Source organism: Syngnathus typhle, linkage group LG16 (genome assembly GCF_033458585.1).
Source record: "Syngnathus typhle isolate RoL2023-S1 ecotype Sweden linkage group LG16, RoL_Styp_1.0, whole genome shotgun sequence".
Lineage (NCBI taxonomy): Eukaryota > Metazoa > Chordata > Actinopteri > Syngnathiformes > Syngnathidae > Syngnathus > Syngnathus typhle.
Genome location: NC_083753.1, coordinates 5101957 through 5125574, shown reverse-complemented (window position 1 = coordinate 5125574; position 23618 = coordinate 5101957). Strand labels below are relative to the sequence as shown.

At 47.4% G+C, this 23618-nt stretch overlaps 3 protein-coding genes across 12 annotated transcripts; 2 read left to right on the top strand and 1 right to left on the bottom strand.

Annotated features, from left to right (window-relative positions):
• Positions 1-170: 170 nt before the first annotated feature.
• dnal1 (dynein, axonemal, light chain 1) lies at positions 171-2321 on the bottom strand. Of its 2 annotated transcripts, XM_061300672.1 has the most exons (8): positions 1822-2320; positions 1520-1558; positions 1288-1397; positions 1144-1199; positions 1008-1063; positions 741-867; positions 529-669; positions 171-324 (listed from the first exon to the last, which is right to left on the bottom strand). In XM_061300672.1, exons 1-8 carry the CDS (start codon positions 1825-1827, stop codon positions 281-283), a joined length of 579 nt encoding a protein of 192 aa, XP_061156656.1. In that variant the 5' UTR covers positions 1828-2320; the 3' UTR covers positions 171-280. The 2 variants fall into 2 exon arrangements, with proteins under 2 accessions (XP_061156656.1, XP_061156657.1); XM_061300673.1 differs by lacking the exon at positions 1144-1199 and having other exon boundaries at positions 1346-1397; positions 1822-2321.
• A 239-nt stretch (positions 2322-2560) lies between these two features.
• Positions 2561-14411, top strand: LOC133168938 (gephyrin-like). 7 transcript variants are annotated; one of them, XM_061300667.1, is made up of 24 exons: positions 2624-2836; positions 4562-4640; positions 4730-4787; positions 4929-5021; positions 5114-5208; positions 5283-5349; positions 5524-5838; positions 6255-6356; positions 7748-7885; positions 8383-8425; positions 8517-8654; positions 8742-8834; positions 8981-9036; positions 9163-9282; positions 9354-9412; positions 9484-9637; positions 9712-9833; positions 10030-10117; positions 10188-10261; positions 10388-10452; positions 10659-10762; positions 11236-11332; positions 11420-11558; positions 11685-14411. In XM_061300667.1, the coding sequence occupies exons 1-23, from the start codon at positions 2773-2775 to the stop codon at positions 11551-11553; spliced, it is 2358 nt and encodes a 785-aa protein (XP_061156651.1). In that variant the 5' UTR covers positions 2624-2772; the 3' UTR covers positions 11554-11558; positions 11685-14411. The 7 variants fall into 7 exon arrangements, with proteins under 7 accessions (XP_061156654.1, XP_061156651.1, XP_061156653.1 ...); XM_061300670.1 differs by having other exon boundaries at positions 2561-2836; positions 8517-8834; XM_061300669.1 differs by lacking the exon at positions 6255-6356.
• A 539-nt stretch (positions 14412-14950) lies between these two features.
• On the top strand, positions 14951-23386 carry pals1a (protein associated with LIN7 1, MAGUK p55 family member a). 3 transcript variants are annotated; one of them, XM_061300724.1, is made up of 17 exons: positions 14951-15086; positions 17234-17495; positions 17623-17797; positions 17907-18007; positions 18872-18979; positions 19260-19337; positions 19449-19589; positions 19791-19952; positions 20064-20141; positions 20229-20412; positions 20502-20576; positions 20651-20722; positions 20794-20958; positions 21048-21137; positions 21204-21316; positions 21424-21534; positions 21614-23386. In XM_061300724.1, exons 2-17 carry the CDS (start codon positions 17334-17336, stop codon positions 21788-21790), a joined length of 1992 nt encoding a protein of 663 aa, XP_061156708.1. In that variant the 5' UTR covers positions 14951-15086; positions 17234-17333; the 3' UTR covers positions 21791-23386. The 3 variants fall into 3 exon arrangements, with proteins under 3 accessions (XP_061156708.1, XP_061156707.1, XP_061156709.1); XM_061300723.1 differs by having other exon boundaries at positions 14951-15107; XM_061300725.1 differs by having other exon boundaries at positions 14956-15107; positions 17319-17495.
• Positions 23387-23618: the final 232 nt, after the last annotated feature.

Here is a 23618-nt window from a genome sequence, read left to right as displayed (position 1 = left end):
TGACACGCGCTTTCGCCGCGACATTTGGTTCTTCTTGCAAAAGAGCGACTCAATCGCAATAATAACAGTAACGGAGAGAGTTGCGCTCAAATATGGACTGTGGACACACCCTGGCTGGTGCACAATCTGTAACTTTAGTCAAGAGAAAATGAATGAAAATGCTGTCGTGATCAAGCAAAACACATTTATTTAAACTGAGTGGGATTGAAATCAAATGAAGGTATTTCACAGAGAAGAATCTAGAAGAAGGTCAAGTAACAATGAGAAGTTTTGCAGCTTATCAGTCGTCATCTTCACCCACATCTCCTTTAACAACTGGAACGCCTGGAAACAAAAGGACAAAAAAATGACCGAGCTCGTTACAAATTGAGACAATTCCTGGTCATAATTGTAATCCATTTTCTGAAATATGATATCAATGTATTGACAGACAGACAGTTAGATGCCGATATGTTTTATACAGGAGGAGGAGGATGCTGCTGCTGCTGCTGCTGCTGCTGCTACTGCTGCTTAAATATACGTACTTACCATCCAGTTTGGTCAGTCTGGGTAACCTTTTAGTCGCTTCTTCTGTCCACGTTCCATCGGGCGAGTGTTTCTCTTCAAGAGGGTTTCCCACAAACACCAGATCGACAAGGCACGGCAGATCAGCCAGCTTGGAAAACTCGCCTGCAAACCAACACAATTCAAGTTGAACCCAAAATGCTGTCAGCTCTTTGCATATGCGCTGAGTGACTCACCCCAGTCTTTGACAAGGTTGTTTGACATATGGAGAACCTTTAGTTTTTTCAGTAAATGAACACCCTTCATTTTCTCGATCAGGTTATAAGAGATCCACAACTCTTCTAGCGTGTCACCAACTGCATCCTGCAGGACACACCAGACAATTTGTGCAACGTGAATGTTCTACCGCGATAACTAAGCGGGAATGATTGCAAGTGAAGCAAGTAGAAATCATCAAAACATGAATGGAATGTAATGTTGTGTGCGTGCGTGCCCGCACTCACCAGTCCAGTAAAAGCCTTGATATTGTTTCTACCCAATGACAAGATTTTCAAATTTTCTAGAGAAACGCAAAGGAAAGCGACAAGGTTAACTCTCAAATGCCTGGTACTGCTCATGTGTTTATAATCAAGTCCTTACTGAGGTCGCCTAGATTGGTTATTTTATCAATGCAATTTGTGGACAGGGACAGCTGTCTGTGGAATCACACAAGGAATAAAAAGAGAGCCACATAGATTGAGCCCTTGCACTTTGCTTTGAAATGCTTCATGTCAAATGACTCACTCGCAATTAGGGATTTTGCTAAGCGTGGAATCCAACTTTTCAATGGGGGGAATCTGACCATAAAGCTTAACAACTGTGGCCTCGCTGCTCTTCTCTCCAGTCTTCTCCTCCTGAACACAAACACACGCGCACCAATTGAACATGCTAATCACTTTTTAGTCCAGATTTCATCAGCTATTAGCAAATCTCAGTGTGCAAACTGTCTAACTGTCCTTGTTTATATGCCACCTACCCATTTGGTCAGGGCTTCTTTTATTGTTGTTGCTTTCCCCTGGGGAAACATGATCAAAAACAAACAGAGAAAATGTTATTCCTAAAATTGGGTTGATTTTCTCCAACTTGTTTCGTCACCGTTAGGGATGATCACAAAAATGTATTCTAAAGAAAAGAGAGATTTCTATTGCTATATTCATAAAATGGCATAGTGAAAACAACAAAAGAGCATGTAAATGGTTATGTAAGGCACATAGTGAATCAACAAATATCATGCAAGCCCGAGAAATACAATAAAATATTCGGCGATAAACTACTTACCACCATTTTGATAGGATACTTCGGTTGCTATGATACGAGCAGTAAACAAACGGACTGCGCTTGCGCAGTATCGCCGACACGCAAGAGTTTGGACTGCATAGTGCATAGCTACCATACACAAAATGGGCTTCCTATTTGACGACAGAGTTGCATGTGCAACGCGGCATATTTAGGTACGGCCGAAGCAGAACAACAAACAATTAATCAGAATAGCCATCTTTGTTGTTTACATTCGCTCGCATTTTCCCCACATGTGTGTTACAGACATGGTACATCTTAGGACACTTTGAACTGTTTTAACATGTTTGAACATTTGCGTAACAATGTCTCCGTTACTATATAGTGACATGGTCAAGACTAATACAAGGAATTTGACATTATTATTATTCTTTCAATTCCACACCCATGTTTGCTTGATAAGAATGAATTAAGTATATGTTACTTGTTTTGAATCTCTGTTCCCCTGCGTCTCCATTATTATGCGCTTGTTGGTAATTAGTAAATGCCTGCAAATTACTGGGCATGTCGTGTGGGGGGGAAAAAACCTGGGGGGGGGGGGGGGTAAGCTGTGTTCTTTCACCCGACACGTGATGTTTTTTTTTTAAATTTAAGAACAAAATTAGAGCAATTTGAAACCCATTATGTCCACCCCACAGGCGCGCGTCCGTGCTCACGCGCCAGCCAGCACGCGCCAGCCAGTTCACGCAGGCAAGGCAGGCAAGGCAGGCAGCCACGCAGGCAGGCAGGCAGGCACGCAGGCAGGCAGCCACGCAGGCAGCCAGGCAGGCAGCCACGCAGGCAGCCAGGCAGGCAGCCACGCAGGCAGCCACGCAGCCAGGCAGGCAGGCAGGCAGGGCAAGTCAGTCGTCCTCCAGAGGTGCAGCGGCAGCTAACGCTCCACACCACTGCTTCTATATATGTGCTGTCACAGTGCAGACAGCGGTTGTAAACATGGCGACGGACGGGATGGTGCTCACCAACCACGACCATCAGACCCGAGTGGGAATTCTGACAGGTAAGAATGTGTTGGGGAAAACGTGATCCAATGCCCCCCAAATAGCATAGGCATGTGTCGTTCGTTTACCGCTGCTCGACGGTGTCACGAAACTAGCTGTCTATTTCCACTGCAGAGCTAGCCAGCGCGCTAGCCAGCGCACTAGCTGGCCGGTGGCTGCCGTTTGCTGTCATTGGTCTGCGTTAGCAGCTAGCTGCTTGGCAGGTCAGACAGACACACAGACACAGGCAGACACACACATAGATAACCCCCCCCCCCACACACACACACACACACACACACAGACAGACAGACAGACAGACAGAGAGAGAGGCGGAATACGTTCTGAACGGCTCGGCTCGCTATTGATGTTTCTCATGCATTTAAGAGCGGTGAAGTGCTAATGCTTTGTGCCACATTCAACATCATTTTCGATGCATTGGCGCTACTATGGCGAGATATTTTCATCAGCGCCAAGCGACAGAAAGAGAGTAGACGTTTGGGAAATAGTTTCAAAATGCCGGGGATATCCCTCTTTCCCTCCCTCCCTCTCTCCAGCCAGCCTTTCAATGAGCCTCGATCTCAACGAATGCTTTTATTTTGAAGAAGTAGGCCCCGTTTCCCGTGGAGCTCTGTCGTTGTTGCCCCAAAGTCGTATCATTTGGAGCGAGCAGCGTAACGACCGTGCAAGCCTGCAAGCCAGCAAGCCAGCAAGCCTATGAGCTGCATTATTCATGTCTTTTTGCAGATTGCTTGCTTGCTTTTCTCAAGTGCATTTGGTTTTCACGACTACACTGTCACTTTGATAGACCTTTCGTCTGTTCTGCCCGCCTGTGTCACCTAAAGAATCGAATATGTTCATCATAAATCGTGCGCGCTCTTGCTTGCTCGCTCGCTCGCTCGCTTGCGTGTAAAATGAATAACGAGGCAAGAGCCGTCACCAGGGTCAAATGAATTGTCCTCCGCTGGTTGTTGAGCAGCTTCTCTAATTCGCTTAGCCGATGGAGCCGTGAAGAGGAAGGAGGATAGGAACTAGAGGGCAGCCGAGTCGAGTCGGTGGCAGTAGGCCTGCTTGCTGCCTGGCGCCTTCTCTCCAACCAAGACGTGCTCAAAATGCTCAAAGAGGATGCAAGCCGGCTGCGGCTGCAGCTGCCGCCGACTGGCAAAGAAAGCATTTGGACTTTTGAATGCAAAAGCCTGCTGAGCGCTTGACACTTGAACTTACGCCCTCTCGTCAAGAAGCCAGAGCACTTCATGACCAATCCGTTTCCTAGACTTAGAAGGCAGCAATTTCAAGCTCCCTCTTCTCTGCTTTGGGGCCCACCACTTCAATTCTGCAGTTTTACCACCATAGGCTTGGGCTCTGGTTAGCTAGCGATGGACATGTTCCTCAACGTGAGGATGAGGAGGAGCACGGCCAAATTGTACAAAAATGACCCGAAGCAGGCTACTTGTGCTACTTTGTGAGGGTAGGTCGTATGACTGCTCCCAAGCGTGGAGCTCGATTGGCATTCAGCACCAAGTTGACGACATCGCTCGCTCCTCTGTAGCTATGAGACGCTGGAGCGCCAACCACATTCACTTCCGCATTGTTTTTTGCCATGTGGCTCACTTTGGCAAAGCGCAGACAGAACAGACAGACTGAGGTTGCATTTAATATGAGGAAGATGGGAATGCTTACGCGCACAGAAAAATGAACTTCAAGACCAGCAGTGCGAACCTAACCATAAAATGTGACCTTCTCAGTCAGTGACAGTTGTTTCAAGAACTTGGCTGAGGACAGGAGTGGGGTCAACTTGAAGGACCTGGTCCATGATCCGTCTCTGTAAGTCTGCGCACGCACGCACACTCACTCACACCCACTTGCACAAACGTTTGACAGATTCCTCTAATTGCTTGTGTGTCAACGTGCAGGTTAGGTGGCGTCATCGCAGCCTATAAAATTGTTCCAGATGAAATGGATGAAATCAAGGTACAAGTTCTAATATTTTACTGCATTTGGAATGTTCAGAAATGAAATCTTCCCTCTCATGTTGCGCAATAGCTGACGTACAAATGATTGTGTATCTGCTCATCAAATTTCAGCTCGACAGTATTTCTTTGTTTTGCGCAGGAAACCCTTTTGGAATGGTGTGACGACCAGGAGCTTAATCTTATTCTCACTACAGGAGGAACTGGGTTTGCACCACGTGATGTCACGCCAGAGGTACTGGCATTTTGTCTCTCGCTCACCAAACTTTGGGTCAAAACAAAAGTGTTTTGCCTTGGGGCTCAATCAGCCACTGTTTGCTCTTGTAGGCCACCAGAGAAGTGATTGAGCGAGAGGCTCCAGGCATGGCTCTGGCGATGCTGATGGGATCTCTCAACGTGACACCGCTGGGCATGCTGTCCAGGTGAATCTTCTCAGCCCTTCTTCCTCATCTTTTGAGCCTGATGCTAGCTTGTGTGCGCTCATCATTGATTCCAGGCCAGTGTGCGGTATCCGTGGTAAAACTCTGATCATCAACCTGCCAGGGAGCAAGAAGGGCTCTCAGGTAATGTTCATTTGCTTTCCCTCACTTGACCTTTGATTCGTTCCTGACAACTGTAGCTAACACCCACACTGGAACTTTGCTCGCCGCCTAGTCGATAAAAGGGCACGCGTGAGCTGTTTTGATGGATGTGGATCAAATTGGCTAACAATGTGACGCACGCTGCCGTTGTTCCAGGAGTGTTTTCAATTCATCCTTCCTGCTCTGCCTCACGCCATCGACCTGCTGCGCGAGGCCACCGTCAGGGTCAAATCGGTCCACGCCGCGCTGGAGCAGCTGCCTTCTCCTTCTTCTCTACTGTCCAACGCGCACAGCAACTCCCACACCATGGAGCGCGGCACCCAGTGCGAGGAGGAGGAGGAGGAGGACGAGGAGGAGGACGAGGAGGAGGAAGACAGGCGGAGAGGTCGACATGCGCACCACCACCACCACCATCATCACCATCACCAGCACGGCTCCTCCCACATCACCGCAGCTGCCATCGCTGCAAAGGTAACAGACGGAGAGAGGGAGAGAGGGAGGGAGGGAGGAAGGGAGGGAGGGCATGCAAAATTGATCCTCTGGATTGCTTGCTGCCATGTGACGATGCTCTTTTGTTCATTGTTGTCAAATGACACACATTTGACAACAATGAACAAATGGTTTTCAACAGGGACACATTCATTTGGGTTTTCGCTCCACTCGCATCCTAGTTGTCGTTTTCCCCCTAAATGTCAACTTCTTTGAACTGTTCCGCGCTTTCCAATGCACCCGGTACGGATGAACGTTTCATCGCCTCGGTTCATTCACGTCACGTCACGTCACGTCACGTGCGCGCACGCACGCACGCCGTTTCGTCCTCCGACACGTCATTGTTCATTTGTCTGCTGCGTATGACCCGTGCATGCCTTTTGGTGTCCATCCATCAGCGCTGCCATGCAGAGGTCATGGCTAAGGGGGGCCCCTATCTGGCCGGCAACACCCCTGCCCCTCCCACTCATTTCACCTGCTCCTGTAGCCATGACCAGCAGGTGAGGCCCCATCACACACTCCCTTTTCTCTCGTTGATCAGATCAGCCGATTCATTTTTCCACTCGCATGCATTGTTGTTGTTGTTGTTGTTGTTTTGGGAAAACGCTTAACGCACTTTGAAGTAGAAACGAGCAGTAGCTGGACATATAAATACCCATTGGCATTTCCGAATTGTTGTCGTATTCCTTTGCAAAAGAGATTGCCAGAGCTCATTGAAGGCTCATGAGCACGTGCGCTTGTATAAATGTTCTTTGACTCTTTGTCAGTCTCGTCAAACGACTCAAGCGAGCAATCGCTTCAGACATCGGAACCTCCGTTTCTTGCGTGTTTGACATTGAATTTTTAGCAACCTTCGACTTTGAGCTTGTTATGTGATTTCAACTCTATCGACTTGGTTTGCGCCTCTTTAAAACACCTTTTATCAAACACGTGGTGACCTACGTCTAGTGTCATCAATGTGTCTGTTTAGCAATAGACTCAATAGTCTATTTTGTAATGTTTCCAAACTAGTCAAGTCAAGTTTATTTGTATAGCCCTAAATCACAAGCAGTCTCAAAGGGCTTCACATAGACAGAAATTGACAATTATTCTCAAAGCATCCCCTGATCTTAAGCTCCCAAAAGGGCAAGGAAAAACTTAAAAACCCCTAGCAGGGGGAAAATGAGAAACCTTGAGAAGGGACCACAGATGGAAGGATCCCCCTTTCAGGATCACCAGGTTGAAATGGATGCAGAGAGGGCACAAATGATACAACATGAAAATCAATTAAATAAAAAGTGGATGTCCATGTCACAGCAGAGGGCTGTCGAAAGGAGCCCTCAATTGTCCTGGCAGTGCTCTTCGAGGAGGTTGAGCTGCAGTTCCCCTATCCTGAATTGGCCACGAGAATCCAGATAGCCGCTGTCAGCATGGGTACCACCTAACCACCTCCCCGGCCGGGGAGGGGGGAGGGAGGGGGTGGAGAGGGAGAGAAAACAAACTCCAGCCGAATCGGCCACTACAGGTTAGTTAAAGGCCATGTCATAAAAATGTGTCTTTAAACGTGTCTTAAATGTTTCTACTGAGGTAGCAGTCCTAATATCCATTGGTAGGGCATTCCAAAGCTCTGGAGCCCGAATAGAAAATGCTCTAGAGCCTGCAGACATTTTCTTAGCCCTCGGTGTCGCTAAAAGGGTAGCGTTTTGCGAACGAAGGTTACGAGACGGAACATAAGGAACAACTAGGTCGACGAGATATGAAGGCGCTAAGCCATGCAGCGATTTATAGGTTAATAGAAGAACCTTGAAGTCACATCTTAAATGGACCGGAAGCCAATGTAAACTACAGCCCAAGACTTCTGAAGAGAGACAAGCAAGGATCATCTTCATTCCTATGCTCTCTTAACCTGTAGATTCCAGACTCGATTATTTCTCGAGGCGTTCAGGTGCTTCCTCGAGATTCTGCCTCTTTGAGCTCCACCCCTTCTGAGTCACCACGGGCAACACAGGCCACCTCCCGCCTTTCCACTGCATCATGCCCAACACCTAAGGTACGTACGCACATATGAACGCAAGTGGAACGAATCACATTGTCTCGTGTTCAAAATGGGCATTTCTGCTCAAATCTCGCTGCGTATGCCCATCTCGCTGCGTATGCCCATCTCGCTGCGTATGCCCATCTCGCTGCGTATGCCTCCCCCCCCCCCCCCCCTCTCTATCAAGCAAGCACAGTAGAAATATTCCGAGGTGTGCTTCGTAAAGACAAATAATGCTCATGCCGAAACGTCATGCTGGAATTGTTCTAAAGGTCACATTTAATTTGGTGTTGCACAACAGAATGTGCTTTCTGTTTAAGATAGCTCACATGGTTGCGTGACATTTTGATGAGGTGGGCCGATTTTGCTGATACGGGGCCGATGGACGTGATGTGTTTTTTCTTCCAATCGCGCACGATTGATGCGATAGCTATCCCTCGTTTGACTTTGTTCCGTGCGACTGGATCAGCCTTTGTCCGCCCGTCACCCCACCCCACCCCACCCCCTCTCAGGTCCAGTCCCGATGTGGCAGTAATGAGAACATCCTGAGGGCCAGTAAGTTATTTGCACCTCAGCAGTTGAAAACTGCATGCCTGGCCTGGCCTGGCCTGGCCTGTCCAAAATGTAACTTTGATGGCGTGTGCAGGCCACAGCGCGGTAGACATCAGCAAAGTGGCACGGCGTCATCGGATGTCCCCGTTTCCTCTGACATCCATGGACAAAGCCTTCATCACTGTTTTAGAGATGACGCCTATTCTGGGAATTGAAGTCATTAATTACAGAGGTCAGTCAGCGGGTAGATCAGATCAAGTTCAACTACTATGCGCCTGCGTCATTCTTGCATTATGTACGTACGTATTGTTTTTTCTAGACGGATTGGGTCGAGTGCTCGCTCAGGACATCTATGCCAAAGACAACCTTCCTCCATTTCCCGCCTCGGTTAAAGACGGCTATGCTGTAAGAGGTCGGTAGGCATTGGGAGGATTTGCTTCAAGCTGATCAAGCTTGCATTCACCCTTCACTCAAGATGACAGCGTCCTCTACAATTGAAATGCTCTTCGCATTCTCCCGAGACAATCACTGATGTAGTATGCTGTTGTTGCTCTGCAGCCGCTGACGGCCCAGGAGATCGCTTCATCATGGGAGAATCGCAGGCCGGACAACAGGTCAGCCAGCCAGCCAGCCCTTCCTTAGGATGATTTGAGCCATCCAAACAGTTTGTTGGCGTCAAAGACAACACTTCATTCAAAGCGCTAGTTGAAGGCCAAGGGCGTACTGTCGTTCCAATGCAGCCTACCCACACGGTGATGCCGGGCCAAGTGATGAGGGTGACCACCGGCGCTCCCATTCCTTGTGGCGCCGACGCAGTCGTCCAAGTGGAAGATACGGAACTCTTGAGAGAGTCTGAAGATGTAAGGGAAAAAAGAGAAGAAAGGTTGCCGGGGCGTATGTCGGTCTCATCCGGTATATACGTACATTTCAGGGCACCGAAGAGTTAGAAGTGAGGATTATGGTACAGGCTCGGCCCGGACAGGACATCAGGTATAAAATAAAAGAAGCGGCGGCTGGCACGCCAAAGGCTGCTTCCCCCTCTTACACGATTACCCGTTCAGGCCTATCGGTCACGACATCAGACGAGGAGAGTGCGTGCTAGCCAAAGGGACGCACATGGGGCCATCGGAGATCGGGCTGCTGGCTACGGTGGGAGTGAGCGATGTCAGCGTGCACAAGTTCCCGGTGGTGGCTGTCATGTCCACTGGAAATGAGGTGCCATTCGCCGGCCGGCTTCTCCCTTAATAAAGCCACTGATTCTGATTGGATTTTTTTGGTTCGCATTGAAGCTTTTGAATCCAGAGGATGACCTTCACCCGGGAAAGATCAGAGACTCCAACCGCTCCACTCTGCTGGCGACCATCCAGGAACACGGATACCCGACCATTAACCTGGGCATCGTTGGAGACAAGTAAAGACATACAAATGATTTGCTGCCTCTGTAAAAGTTCCGAGCAAACTGCCAAGCCCGTGTCCCGCCACTAGGGGCTCCCGACTTTGTAATGTAACACAATGGGCTTTCTTCTTGTGTTTTAGCAGCATGCGTAATGATTCATGAACCGAAAGTGACATGTCGTACGTATGTGCGTGCGTGTGTGCGCGTGCAGCCCCGATGACCTGCTCTCAGCTCTCCACGAGGGAATCAGTCGTGCCGATGTCATCATCACCTCAGGGGGTGTGTCCATGGGCGAGAAAGTAAGCCGTCAATGGGGACCAAATTGCATCCGGCACGATCACCTGATGCTAACTTATTGTGTCCAACCAGGACTTCCTGAAGCAGGTGCTGGATATTGACCTTCATGCTCAGATTCACTTTGGACGTGTGTTCATGAAGCCAGGGTGAGTCATACTTGTCTAAACGATCTCCTTACTTTTCGTTCCATTTCGTCGCCGGCCACATCCCGCTGCCTGCAGTGCAATGTTTGCCTTCAAAGCTGCGCTCGCTGGCTCTGTCTTTGTTTTCAGCCTTCCGACTACTTTTGCCACCGTTGACATTGACGGAGCGCGGAAACTCATCTTTGCTCTGCCAGGTACCAAACATGTTTGCGTTATGATATGCTCCAGATTTCTTTTGCCCAGACACATACATATTTTGCAAAAGACAATTCACTACTACGCAGTGTTTTAGTTTCCGACACATTGGGTGCTAATAGCGCTATCGTTGAATCCCGAAAGCCTTCAATGGTGGGACTGGAGGCATGACGTGCTGAAAAGCTGAGCTCACTTGTTTTTGCAGGTAACCCAGTGTCTGCAGTGGTTACATGTAATCTCTTTGTGATCCCTGCACTGAGGAAGATGCAAGGCATTCTGGACCCTAGACCCACAATTATTAAAGCCAGGGTAACCCACATACTCGCTCGCGCACACACGGACAAAGAATGCCCGAAAGGCATTTTCTTTTCTTTTCTTTCATGGGGGCGGGTCTTTCCCACCACCAACCAACCCCATCATCCTTAATGGTTGTTATTCTTGTTCTTATCTCGATGTATTCTTTGGGCCGTTTTTGCTTTTGGTCATCCAAACAATACAATGCACGACGCCAATGTTGTTCTCACAAAGGATAGATGAGGAACGCTAAGCTCAAATTGACACTTTAACATCAGGATTGAGCACTTGAAATCTGTCTGTAAGTGCAGACAACATCCAACCAGGAAATTGTCTGCACTCCACAGAGGAAATCCTACTCCATCACCGGAAATGAAAAAACAAGTGACCCATACGCTTAAAAATAGACCTACGTACATGTCGGTAATGTTATCCATTTGTTTTGCCAATCGGCTCCCGAGTTAGTGGAGCTTTTGTTTTTGTTCTAGCTTTCGTGTGATGTGAAGCTGGATCCTCGACCAGAGTACCATCGCTGCATTCTCACCTGGCATCACCAGGAGCCACTGCCCTGGGCTCAAAGCACAGGTGGGAGGGAACGTGCATGCAGGCAGGCAGGCAGGCAGGCAGGCATGCTTTTGGAACATCTTCATGAGCCTTGTTGATCTTCTTCAGGTAACCAAGTGTCCAGCAGGCTAATGTCCATGCGTAGTGCCAACGGCTTGCTGATGTTGCCGCCTAAAACCGAGCAGTACGTGGAACTGCACAAGGGAGAAGTTGTGGATGTCATGGTCATCGGACGGCTATGATGCAGGTGCCTTCTCTGCTTTGAACACGGCGGGCGGGCGGGCGGGCTTTCGGGCAGGCGGGCTTTCGGGCAGGCGGGCGGGCGCTCACTCTTTCCGTATCAAAGTATCAACCGAGATATTTTTCTCCCCAGATTTCAGTCACTCATGACAAATACATTGACGGTGCTGGAACTTCCTGCCTGCACAGGAGGGGGGACAAAAAAAAGAAAAAAAATGGGCGGGGGCATCTATTAGCTGTGATGTCATATGCAACAGCCAGTTGGAGCCAGCAGAGGCTGAATCCTCATTGGTCTGCATTGTGAAGATATTAAGAAAAAGAAATGTGAAGAAATACGTATATACAAATGAGATTTATTCTGTAATATTCTATGATTCTCCTGATTATAATGATGATTAATATCTGTACTTTATATTATTCTGGTTCTGATGGACTATCATCATCATTCTAGTAGTAATCCCATTGTTGTCTCTGGATTTCATTTGCTTTGTGCGTTGAGCACTTTTTCTGACTAGCTATAGAATGAGTCCTTCCTCTGCTTCTGCCACAAGCCATTTTGTCCCTTTCCTTTTTGCTCTTTTGTACAAAGCCAATGATTGATTGAAACCCCTTGCGCAGCCAAGCCAAAAGAAACGTTGACTGTCCGTACGCAAGAGTGATAAAGTAAGTCCTTCAAATAAAGGTGCACACTACGTGACCCGATGAAACTGGTGAACCTTTACGTTGGGCCACGATAGTGATTTCTCATCCTTGCGTTTCGAGTAGCTATTATCTCTTCTTTTTTTTTTTCCCCGCTCTCTCATAGAGCAGAGCCTGCAAATGGATGGCAGATAATTATGAGCTGTTGTCAAATGTGGCCGCTGGCTCCGTTAGGGCAATGCAGGTTAGAGCACTTTTGCTTTGATTCAGCCATGCGCATTCGTGTCACTTGGCAGCATCTTGTTCACTTTGTCGAGGTCAAATGCTAGGAAAGTCTTGAGGACTTGTGATGCAAGCAAAAAAGTTCCAAAATAGTACATAGATGGGCTCATTGGATTGATCTATTTTTCTTGGACTTTTTTCAAATTTGTGGGATTTGGTGCCTTGATCAAGGACAACGCTCAGGAAGCAGACGACGACGATAACAACAACAAAGGATTCCGAGGAATCGGAACCCATCGGCAAAGTCTCATCATCTCCATTCAGTTCTATCTTTTTGCAGCGCAGCCGGGTCGGAGCTTTTCATCGATTTGGTCGACATTGCAGCGCCGCCTCAATTTTTCAACATTGGCTTTGTGCAGAAATTGCCTTCTCTATTTCAGGATTTGCCCACCTGGATCGAAGGCAACCGTTTCCAAAAATGTCATTAAGCGAATGCTGAAATAATGCCGATCCAACGTACCGGCAAACGGCGGGAAAGGTCAACCTGTTTTATTGAACAGAGAGCCGTGACGACATGGGAATACATTTGAATTGTCCTGCCTGGTGCAGCTCAGCAAAAATAGATTGAAAGAAAATGAAACGCAATCATTTGCCGCCGGGTTGGGAATGGCTTCTCTTTGTTACATAAAACTTCTTCCAGTGATTTACCGTCGCATCGTTCGATTGTATTGAAGTCCACAATCGGAATCGCTGTACTGTATGCACCCCGACAAATGTGACTGATAATAGCATTTGATCTGTTCTTTCGTAAATATTGAACCGATTGGAACGGCATCCCTTTCTATACAAAGTAGAGTAGTCGACTGCGATTCGAGACGGACCTTGAAGAATTTGCCAAATAAGCGCACCGTAAGCAATCTACCCCCACCCAGCCTTCGCTCCAAAACTTTGCTGATTCTTCTTGTCATTGTTACGGGTGCCAAACGAAGGCGGGCGTCCGTCCAGAAGGAGTAATGCTGCATTCTCGTGGTAGGAGAAAAACAAGTTGGTTGCACTGCACTGATACTATTCATTTGATGAATACACGTACTACATAGTGACGGCACCAAGTTGACTTGTTGATGTTTTTAATGAAAGGATGCTGCTAGTAATTGTTTTTTTTGCTTCACTTGCCCAAAGTTTGAGGATGCAAGTCGTTGGTTCTTTTTAATTGGAAAAAATGAGTTCACGTCACCATCGTCATTTGTGACATGGATGCAGCACGAGCGATTGGTGTCTTTGAGCCTTTCTCCTGACTGACTGACTGACCCTTGTTGTCTTTGCTCAACCCCACCCGTATTCCTACCTCCCCTTTGGTGAAGCTTACGCTTTGGGCAGGTTGCCATTATGGGCAGGATTTCTTTCTAATATTAATGCTCCATTTGTCCTTGTGCTTATTTTGATTGTTCTCTATGTAAGGTGATGTTGGCCCATTTCTATTTATACCTGTAGTGTGCGTGGGCGTGCGTATATCAGAATTATCCCTGATACCTCAGATGTAGATTGGTTAAAGCGGGGGTCTCATGCTGCGCTCATGTCTTAGATGGCAAAGTGGAGGAAGGTGAAGTGAATGACATTTTAGCTTGGTCAGCGGTTGTTCACACATTAGAATAAAAAAAGTGTTTTTTTGCCATTCCTCCAGTGAACTCCATTATGACCTGAACACAGCATAGGAGCTCTTGCGGGCAGGCACCTGCCCAGCCCCAAGAGGTGGGAATCAAAGCCTGACGGATTGATTGGCGTAAGAAAAAAGCAGCTCATTACTGCCTTTGTACTGAGTGATTCTTAACACTTGACTGAAATCAGTCTCACATTGCACACACGATAAAACGATGACCAGCACTTGAAGCAATTTCACAGCATTCTACTATTACTGTATAAAATATCATGTAAATTGTTTTTCTGTAATGATATTATTGAAACTGGAAATGAATTAATAAAATGAATCCTGATTATTCTATATCCTGTTTTGTTACACCGCCGTTTAGTCGTTTTTTTCATTTGTTCTTTCTTTCATTCATTTGTTCTTTTTCCTTGGGTTCCTTCTGTCTTTTTTTTTTTTTTTTTTGCTTTCTTCACCCCTCTCCTCCTTTTTGTTCAATCCAAATCCGCATAAACATCAGTGCAAAACTTTCGGATGTGATCCTTGGGGCTACCTGGGGCCCGCGGGCATCAAGTTGCTAACCTCTGAAATGTCGTTTGTGTTCTGAACGCGGTTGAAGAAAACAGTATTTGGTTGGTCAGGGTGCCTTTCTGTTATCGGCTTATCCAATCATTTTGGTCGTTGTGCGGTTGTGGGGGCGGGCCGGCGAGGGGGGCGGGGCGGGCCGGCGAGGGGGGGGGGCGGTCTCTTTCCTCCCTCTTCTGTATGCGAGATGATGACGACAGTGAGAGAAGAGCGACGAGGGCGGGGCGGAGGGCGGGATGCGGCGCGGAGGGCGGGGCGGAGGGCGGGATGCGGCGCGGAGGGCGGCGCGGAGGGCGGATGCGGCGCGGAGGGCGGCGCGGAGGAGGGCGGGATAGGACGCGTCCGATCTGCGGAACACAAGAACCGACCTGTTAACCTCTCGTAGTGAAACCGTGACATAGCGCCCGAAGAACGACAACGAGTTGGATTAGGCCTCACCAGAGGAAGGTGGGACCCCGTTGGAACAGCGTGAGTCATGTCGCGTTTTCGCCCCGGATAAAAGAAAAAGAAAAAAAAAGTGGCTTTGTTATCAACAGGTGCTGCAGGAAGCAGCGAGCGAGCTAGCTAGTTAGCTGCTAATTGTAGCTTGACGAAAGACATTCATTCGACCTATTCGGCAAGCGATACGATTGAGGAACGTCAACAAACACAGTTTGAAACAACTGGCGTTTATTAGCAGCGATCTGTTGGTAAAGTCGTAACTTTTGGTGGTAGGACTGACTCTTTCTCCCACCCACAGTTAGCTGTCACCGTGCCCTAGCCGTCTAATTGGAAAAGTCGTTGACACTGACCGACAATGCAGGCAGGCTACCATCAAATAAGAAAACACATGTTTCTCTGATCGACGGACAAGGGCTGCACGAGATTGGAAAACAATGCGATCTTGTTGTTGCATAGAGCTGTCCAATCGATATTATTGCGACGTAGCCAAACAAAACACAGCGTTTTGTCATCAAATGCGAGAAAAGCATGTTATTTTTTCATGCGGCAAAGTAACCGAAGTTGGCGAGTGATTGTCATCACCCTAGATGCACAGTTTGCATCTGACCTGTGAAATTGAGATAAAAGCTTACAATTGTATCAGACATTTCTTGTGACATTGCATGGGCTAATAGTGCAATATCATTTGAACGGCTTGATTCTGAGCAGGCCTACCTTGTAGCCAAATAAGAACTCCTGAAGCTCCTTTCAGGAAATGTTGGGGGCCGGTATGATATGCAACAAGCTGCACACTTGAGGAAATAAAAGGAAGAAAGTGTGCACTTTTTACCCTGCCAAACATTGATGTCAAGATTTGATATTAACAAAAGAGCTTGCATTCATGCCCAAAAGCCATCCAAGGAAATCCAGTTCGACTTTCCTTTTTATGCGGGCTTGCTTTCGCTATGCTTGGTACCGGCTTGTACATTCATCCCTCCCTCCCTCTTTAGGGAGTGGGTCTGCGCTTGCGTGCGTGATAAGGTTTGGCTCGGTTTCTGCGTCGGCAACGTCGGGGTCGCCTGCATTTAATGAACAAGGCTCAAGAAAGACAATTCACATCACAGTTTGTGAACCCAAATCTTCTATTTTGCAACGCCGACCTGATACTTTTGAGAACGTGTTTTTTGCCCGCTACATTGTGTCAAAACGACGACCGCAGAATGACATGCGGCAACGATGAACGATCTCCTTTTGGCCGTTTGCCGCAGCAGATGGATGGCTTCCAACTCCATTTGTCCTCATCATCTTCCTCTGACACCTGCATCTATGAACTGTTTCTTTGGCCTCCCTCATCTCCTCCCGCTCTATCCTCAGGAGTAACTTAAATGGGGCTACCTTGCTTGCTACGACTTTTCCTTGTGACTTGCACACGAGAGAGAGAAAGAGAGAGAGAGAGAGAGACTTACTCCCTCCCTCCCTCCAAGGTGGTTACAGATTTACTTTAGCCATCAAACACAAGAGGATTTCATTTTTCTGTAGCTGCTACTACAGATAGACAATCAAAGATTCATTCATGATGAGTAAAAATATGCAACAAACAATGTTTAACACTTACCATTCCTGTTTTGTGTCTTTGCGCCTGTGCTTGCAAATTCAATAGAAAGTCTTAATCAAAGTCTAAAAAGTAGTGTAACTTTTGTGTGTTGGTCACACAACTATGTGGTCTTGTATACACTCCCACTTCCCTCCCTCCCCCAGCCGTGGAATTTTGTTCCCAGGACTGCCTGGCATTCCTCACCCCTGCACCATGGGATCGGAGTATTACGTGCGTATGTCGAAGTTGTGCGTGCGTGCGTGCGTACGTGCGCGGTCGCGTCAATACACAGCCCTGCTGGTGAGAGATAGCATATCAAACCTGCTGTTGTGGTTGCTGTGACCAAGATAAGTCATCAATGCCTCTTCCATTCACCTCTGTTGACATGCATGCGTCGGTCCACTGTCAGGGTGGATTGCTGCGCTCCAATTTTGATAAGAGTTTTCGCCACGATTCGAAAGTCACACTGAGCATTTTTGAGGCAGATAGATATTGGGGTTCCTTTATTTTTTTTAATAACCTTGTTCCAATTTGCATGTTTTAAGAGGGACTACCTCATTGACATGTGCTTTCTCCACAGGTGTGGCTAACATGGCTGCGTTGTTCATGGAGCTTCCCTCCTAGAAATCCCTCCCGTCGTAAAATCCACCCGTTGATCTCTGCAGTCATCGGCACTCGGGATGACAACCTCTCATCTGAACGGCCACGTCGCCGGTGAGGGAGGAGATGAAGAGCCGACACAGCAGCACCGGGAAATGGCCGTGGACTGCCCGGGCGAACTGGGAAGCCGGACGCTGCCGGTTCGCCGATCTGCCCAGCTGGAGCGAATAAGACAACACCAGGTATGACGCTCAAGATTTGACCGCGCCTTATACTGACTGAAGATGTCCTTCACAAATGCCCCTTTTTGTCCTTGTGAGCGTGAACTATTGAAAGAGATTCTACCACTTGACTTTTCTGCGGCGCTAGGAGGACCTGCGTCGTCGTCGGGAGGAGGAAGGCCGGCAGCTGGATCTGAATGCGTCACTCAGGCTGAAGAAGCTCTCTCAGAATCCCCACGTTGGCATCGACAACCCCACGTTCCTGCAGGACACGTACGCGTCGCAGCGACCCGCGCTCGGCGCTCGGCACCACACTTTGCTCGGTACGAGCGCCCTTTGGCTAGTATTCATAAAGTGAAAGGGGTTCTTCCCTCGGGCTGATCTGTTGTTTGGCTAAGACTTGTAACTGTGTCACTGTGTTTTGCTTTGCAGAGTTAGAGGAGTTGTTGCTGTCACTCAAGCTGGTCCGGGGCTGTCTGACCGACCAGCAGAGTCAGAATGACATCGAGCTGGTGCTTGCGCTACTTAACAAGGTAATTGAGCCTTGAAAAGGGAAGCTAGTCCTCCAAAATGAAGCGGATGGATGGATTGCGCTTGTAACAGCCATGGCCATTTGCTCTCATCCTGCTGCCTGCCTGCCTGCCTGCCTTGACTGGCTTCACGCCTTTGCCATTGTATTGTAGCAAAAGCTAGCGACCGAGGGGAATGTTTTGTTGCTTCAAAGCGTCACACAATTTGAGGGGGAACATTCCGTGCTCAAAGAACGGATGACTAGCATCTTGTTTCTGCTTTTTCCCACCTCCAAAAAATTGTTCCAAACCTTGGTGATTGGAAATGAGGAAGGCGCTCTGGCTTAAAGAATGCTTGGTGATCCAACTCAACTCAATTCAGTCAGTAAAAAGGACTTTTACTCTACTCTCAACAGCTAGTAATCGTATGCGTGTAATTCTCTCTGGGTCGACAGTGAAAATGTTCTTCTGTGTGTAGCGGTAGTTTGAGCTCAATTCCCCCCCCATGAAGACTACAAGTAGGACAGTTCACTTGGGTGACTTTGTGCAACTAGGATGCTTTTGTCCAAACTTTAGTTTGAACTGTCGTGTATCTCCACCTTGACGTGAAACACGCTAGTGGCGTTTTTAAAACGACAACCCGCTCATTCTCTATTTCAGGGGTGGAGATATGCACTAGTTATTCAAATGTCATTGTTTGTTGTGTTACGGTTGGGTAGTCGTCAATGCCGGTGCTAATAGCCCCGCTTTGCTCCGTGAACTGCAAACGCCCGAGCGAGTGCAAAGCGCTCTAAATGATCATGGTTTTGCATCTCTCGCAAGCTTTTAGCTCCTTTTCCAACGTAGCCGTGGACAAGCCATCAATACCTTTGTGCCCTTCTTTTCCAGTCAGATTTCCAGTCCGCGCTCAAGATTCATAATGCCGTGGCCAGCAGCATGCACAGACCCTCTCCCCCATACCCACAAACACACCAGGCACTGGAGCTGGCACTGGAGGTAATCTCATTGTCCATACCTGCTAGGCTAAAAGGCTAGCGTCGCTTCTTAAGGCAACGGTGAGTGTTAGTTTACTAGCACAGGGCTAGCTGACATCTGTTACGCTGGCTGGCTGGCGCTGCGCGACATTGCAACAACAATTCTGTAACTCGAATACAAGACACCCACGTAATTCAATCATGGTCAACTTGAAAATAAAAGCCCAACAGCTGCCACTCGATGGAATCCAATGCAGCTACGCAGACTAAAGTCATGACATCAGATGTTGTTGTCACCTCAGGTCCGAAATCTCAGCCAAACAAGTGCGAACAAAGAAGGACTGGAACTCTGCACTCTCTTGTCAGACATTCACATCCAGGTGAAGACTCGCACGTGAGAGGAGTTAACAAAATAATAATAATTGTTGTGAGTTGATTGCTATGGTGTGTGTGTGTGTGTCTTTGTCTTTGTCTTTGTCTTTATGTTGCAGTCTTTGCTTCTGGCACATGACAGCATAGCCCAGAAAGAAATGGAAGTGGAACCACTGAGCAGTCAAACAGAGACACTGACGCAATGGGGAGGAGAGAGTGTCAAGATTGTTCACATCGAGAAAGCCCGAGACATTCCACTGGTAAGAGCAATCAGATACGCTCCGAATCAGTCCAATAGCATGTCCTCCATGCGAATAGCGCTGTTTCAATTTCTGACTTGGCCGATGCAACTCAATCTGATTGTTTTTTCCATGTTGCATCAACTAACAGTCTGCAAAAAATGTGCCAGCTGTCGACTCACACCGACCGGACCGGACCGGGTCTGTCTGTCCTTTCTGCAGGGGGCCACGGTCCGTAATGAAATGGAGAGCGTGATCATCAGTAGGATCGTTCGAGGAGGAGCGGCCGAACGAAGCGGACTTTTAGCGGAAGGAGATGAAATATTGGAGATAAATGGAATTGAAATAAAAGGGAAAGATGTCAACCAAGTCTTTGACATTCTGGTAAACAAACAAACAAACTATCCAGCGCATTTCTATTCAAGTTTGCGTCGGCGGACGTAGGACCTGTTAAGAACGTAACAATGAAGCATTTGCAAAACGACTTTGTTTCAGGCCGACATGCACGGCCTTCTGACCTTTGTACTCATTCCGAGTACTCCGAGCAAACCCCCCCCACTCAAAGAGAATGTAGTAAGTGTGCTGAGACGCTTTGTGTTACTGATGATTCCCAAGGGAACAAAGGCCGCCTTTTTCTAAACAAGTCAACATGTCCTTTAGGTACACGTGAAAGCGTATTTTGACTACGACCCATCCGATGACCCCTACGTGCCGTGCAGAGAGTTGGGCTTGTCCTTCCAGAAAGGCGACATTCTTCACATCATCAGCCAGTCTGACCCCAATTGGTGGCAGGCATATCGAGATGGTGACGAAGAGAATCAGCCTCTGGCTGGATTAGTACCAGGTCTTGATTGGGCTTATTAGCTTTGGTGGTGGTGGTTATAGTGCTGTCAAGTGACATATGCATGTTTTTCTCTTTGCTTTTTGTCATAGGAAAGAGTTTCCAGCAGCAGAGAGAAGCCATGAAACAGACAATAGAAGAAGACAAAGAGCCAGACAAGTCGGCGGGTGTGTCCTTGTCACAATTGCCAAGATGGAAGGAATCTTGTGAGGTGCTTGACGTTTATCGTCTGTTTTCTCAGGAAAGTTATGGTGTGCCAAAAAGAACAAGCGCAAGAGAAAGAAGCTGCTTTCCAACTCTCCGAGAAATGATGGTACGCACGCAACAACTATGTCCGAGAGTCTTTCTGTCCAACCATTGTATCCGCTCTGCCAACTGGCCTAGATATGGACGAAGAGATTCTGACCTACGAGGAGATGGCCCTGTACCACCAGCCAGCCAATAGGAAGCGGCCGATTGCATTGATCGGCCCGGCGAGCTGTGGGAAGGGAGAACTTCGACAGAGACTTGTCAACAACCAACCGGAACGCTTTGCTGGCGCCGTACCTCGTAAGATTTCAACCCGCGCACACGTGCATGTGCAAACTTTGCGTGCGTACTCCATCTATACCTAGTGTACTTGGGATCGTGCCTTGTAGACACAACGCGGAGCCGGCGAGACGTCGAGCTCGGTGGGCGAGATTACCATTTTGTTTCTCGCCAGGTGTTTGAGAGCGAGCTGGCTGCTGGTAAGCTTTTGCGTCCCCATTTGAAATGAAACCAAATTGCTACAAAACGTGGATGCCTTTTTTTAGGGAAGCTGATTGAGTTTGGCGAGTTTGAGAAGAATCTTTACGGGACAAGCACGGACTCGGTCAGACAGGTCATCAACACTGGCAAAATATGTGTGCTCTGTCTACATACTCAGGTTGGTGTGTGTCTCTTTGCGCACACAAGTAGTCTATGCATGGCTTTCAACTTTTCCACATGAACGACTGTCTATTTAGAGGTTATTGGTTGAATTTGTGCGCGTAGGCCCTGAAGGTGCTGAGGAGTTTGGATTTAAAACCATACATCATCTTCATAGCGCCGCCTTCCCAGGAAAGGCTCCGAGCCCTGCTGGCGAAAGACAACAAGAACCCCAAGGTCTGTGGGAAATGGCGGCGGCAGCTGCATTGCTGTGGCTTTGAGCCTTTCTAATTCTTCTTGATGTGATTGGGGACAGCCCGAGGAGCTCCGGGACATCATTGAGCGAGCGCGCGAGATGGAGCAGAGCTGGGGTCACTTGTTTGATGCCATCATAGTCAACACAGACCAGGACAAAGCTTACGCCGAGCTGCTCAGACTCATCAACAAACTGGACACGGAACCCCAGTGGGTGCCCTGCTCGTGGCTGCGCTGACACGTACACGCACGCGCGCGCGCACACACACACGCGCTAGCGTAACTGTCATGCCATCCTCAACACGTTTGATACTCCGCCACCTAATGGAAGGTTTATGCCACTGCTGCCCAGGCGGTTCCAGAGGTTTTTGGAAAGGTGACCTCCTCCATGGGCCGTGTTATGTCCTAGTCTTTTACTGAAATATTCCTAATACTTTAATTCTTGTTTTCGATTGTAATTTAGCATATTCACTTACATCAAGGTTCACTGTTGGGGGGGAAAAAGTTCTTGGTGTTTAGTAAGCTTGCCAGCGGTCGTCAAGGTTTGAAAGACAGATTTTATTTCATCTAGAATGCATATATATTCCTTTTTTATTTTTACCCTGGCTGACATCTCAGAAGACTGCCTACCTACCCTGATCCAGTCTCATTCCAATCAAAGTCGTTATTGTAAAAGTCGATCGATATGGATCATTGCCTTTTTTTTTCGTTTGACTTAAACTTGAAAAGATTTGCTCACAGTGGATTTAGTCAGGTGCCATGCAAGCTAGATCAAGTGTATATTTACATATTTGATTGATGTCACACAAATCAGATGAATCAACACCTAACCGATTTTGCTATTCTTTATTAGTCAGACGTACGTGTGTGCCGTCTGGCACAAGAACGACTATTCCTGATGAGACCAAAACATGGACCTACAACAGTTTCATGCATCTTTTTTCTATGCATGAAATAGTTTTCTTGCATTGACCAATTCCTGGTATCATCTCAACCATCATAATTGAATAGATCAATTATTGAAGTGAATGATTGTTACATTGTGCATTATGAAGAATCGATGGATACATTTTTATTTTTTAAATATACAAAACGAAGTACTGGCTTGACCTATAATCAGAGCATGCCTATTGGTGGGGCCTCTTAAATGTGAATATGACTAAACGCAAACATTTAGTGCAATTTGAAGACTGTACTTGTACTGCTAGTATGTGACACGTGCGTTAAGTTGACCGGAGATGGTGATTGATGGCTCCAAACTGCAACCCTGTGAGCTCAACCGGCTGACGGTTCCGACAACACCCTTTTGCAACCCGTATGAATACAGACAGCGCTTGATATCGCCATTCTTGGCTGACCACTTTATAGACTTGCCTGTTCTCATGGCTCTTCCACTCTGTCCCTTCTGATCACAATGTCATATCAATGAGCTCAGAGCCTCAGCCTTGAGAATGAGTGTTGCATTCCCAATGGGCACCAGTTGCCAAATTCATTTGATATTTTGTGTGTGTGTGTGTGTGTATGAAAATGTTCCTGAAGACAATGAAGTATTACAGTATGACCTGACACGATATGGCTGTTCTCACCGTGTAGACAGAAGAGCATTTATATATTTGTTATACTATATTGACAATAGATGTATGAAGTTCAATGTGCACCAGCAAATAGATGACGGCTTTCACCGTCATACCTTTGATGCAGGAGGGCGTGCTGATGTGGTTACGTGATCTTAAGTACCGAATGAAAAAATCATTTCTATCACACTTTTTTTATTCATTTATCTATTGTTATTCACAATGAACAAATAAATAATTAATTGATTGAAGAAAAAAAAGACTTTTTTTTTTACGTCATCAACCAAGACACGGGGAGGAGGCCCAATTGTTTCTCAAAAGTTTTCAGAAATGAGCCGTCTTGTAGTGACAACAAATCTCCGTTGAACGACGCTGCTGGCCAACTAATTATCACGAGGGGCTATCAGCGTGATGACCACTACACAAAAAATCGTGATATTATGTTTATTATTAATAATTATATTTGTTGAAGTGAAGACACCAATCACGTGC

Coding starts and splice junctions, on each gene's coding strand:
- dnal1 (XM_061300672.1), bottom strand. Junction 1,398..1,519: donor AAGAAGCCCTGACCAAATGG/GTAGGTGGCATA, acceptor GTTTGTGTTCAG/GAGGAGAAGACTGGAGAGAA. Junction 868..1,007: donor TCAAGGCTTTTACTGGACTG/GTGAGTGCGGGC, acceptor TGTGTCCTGCAG/GATGCAGTTGGTGACACGCT.
- pals1a (XM_061300724.1), top strand. CDS start 17,334: ATGACAACCTCTCATCTGAACGGCCACGTCGCCGGTGAGGGAGGAGAT. Junction 17,798..17,906: donor TCGGCACCACACTTTGCTCG/GTACGAGCGCCC, acceptor TTTGCTTTGCAG/AGTTAGAGGAGTTGTTGCTG. Junction 20,959..21,047: donor CTTTGCTGGCGCCGTACCTC/GTAAGATTTCAA, acceptor CGTGCCTTGTAG/ACACAACGCGGAGCCGGCGA.
- LOC133168938 (XM_061300670.1), top strand. CDS start 2,773: ATGGCGACGGACGGGATGGTGCTCACCAACCACGACCATCAGACCCGA. Junction 5,209..5,282: donor CCGCTGGGCATGCTGTCCAG/GTGAATCTTCTC, acceptor CATTGATTCCAG/GCCAGTGTGCGGTATCCGTG. Junction 11,333..11,419: donor GCCCTGGGCTCAAAGCACAG/GTGGGAGGGAAC, acceptor GATCTTCTTCAG/GTAACCAAGTGTCCAGCAGG.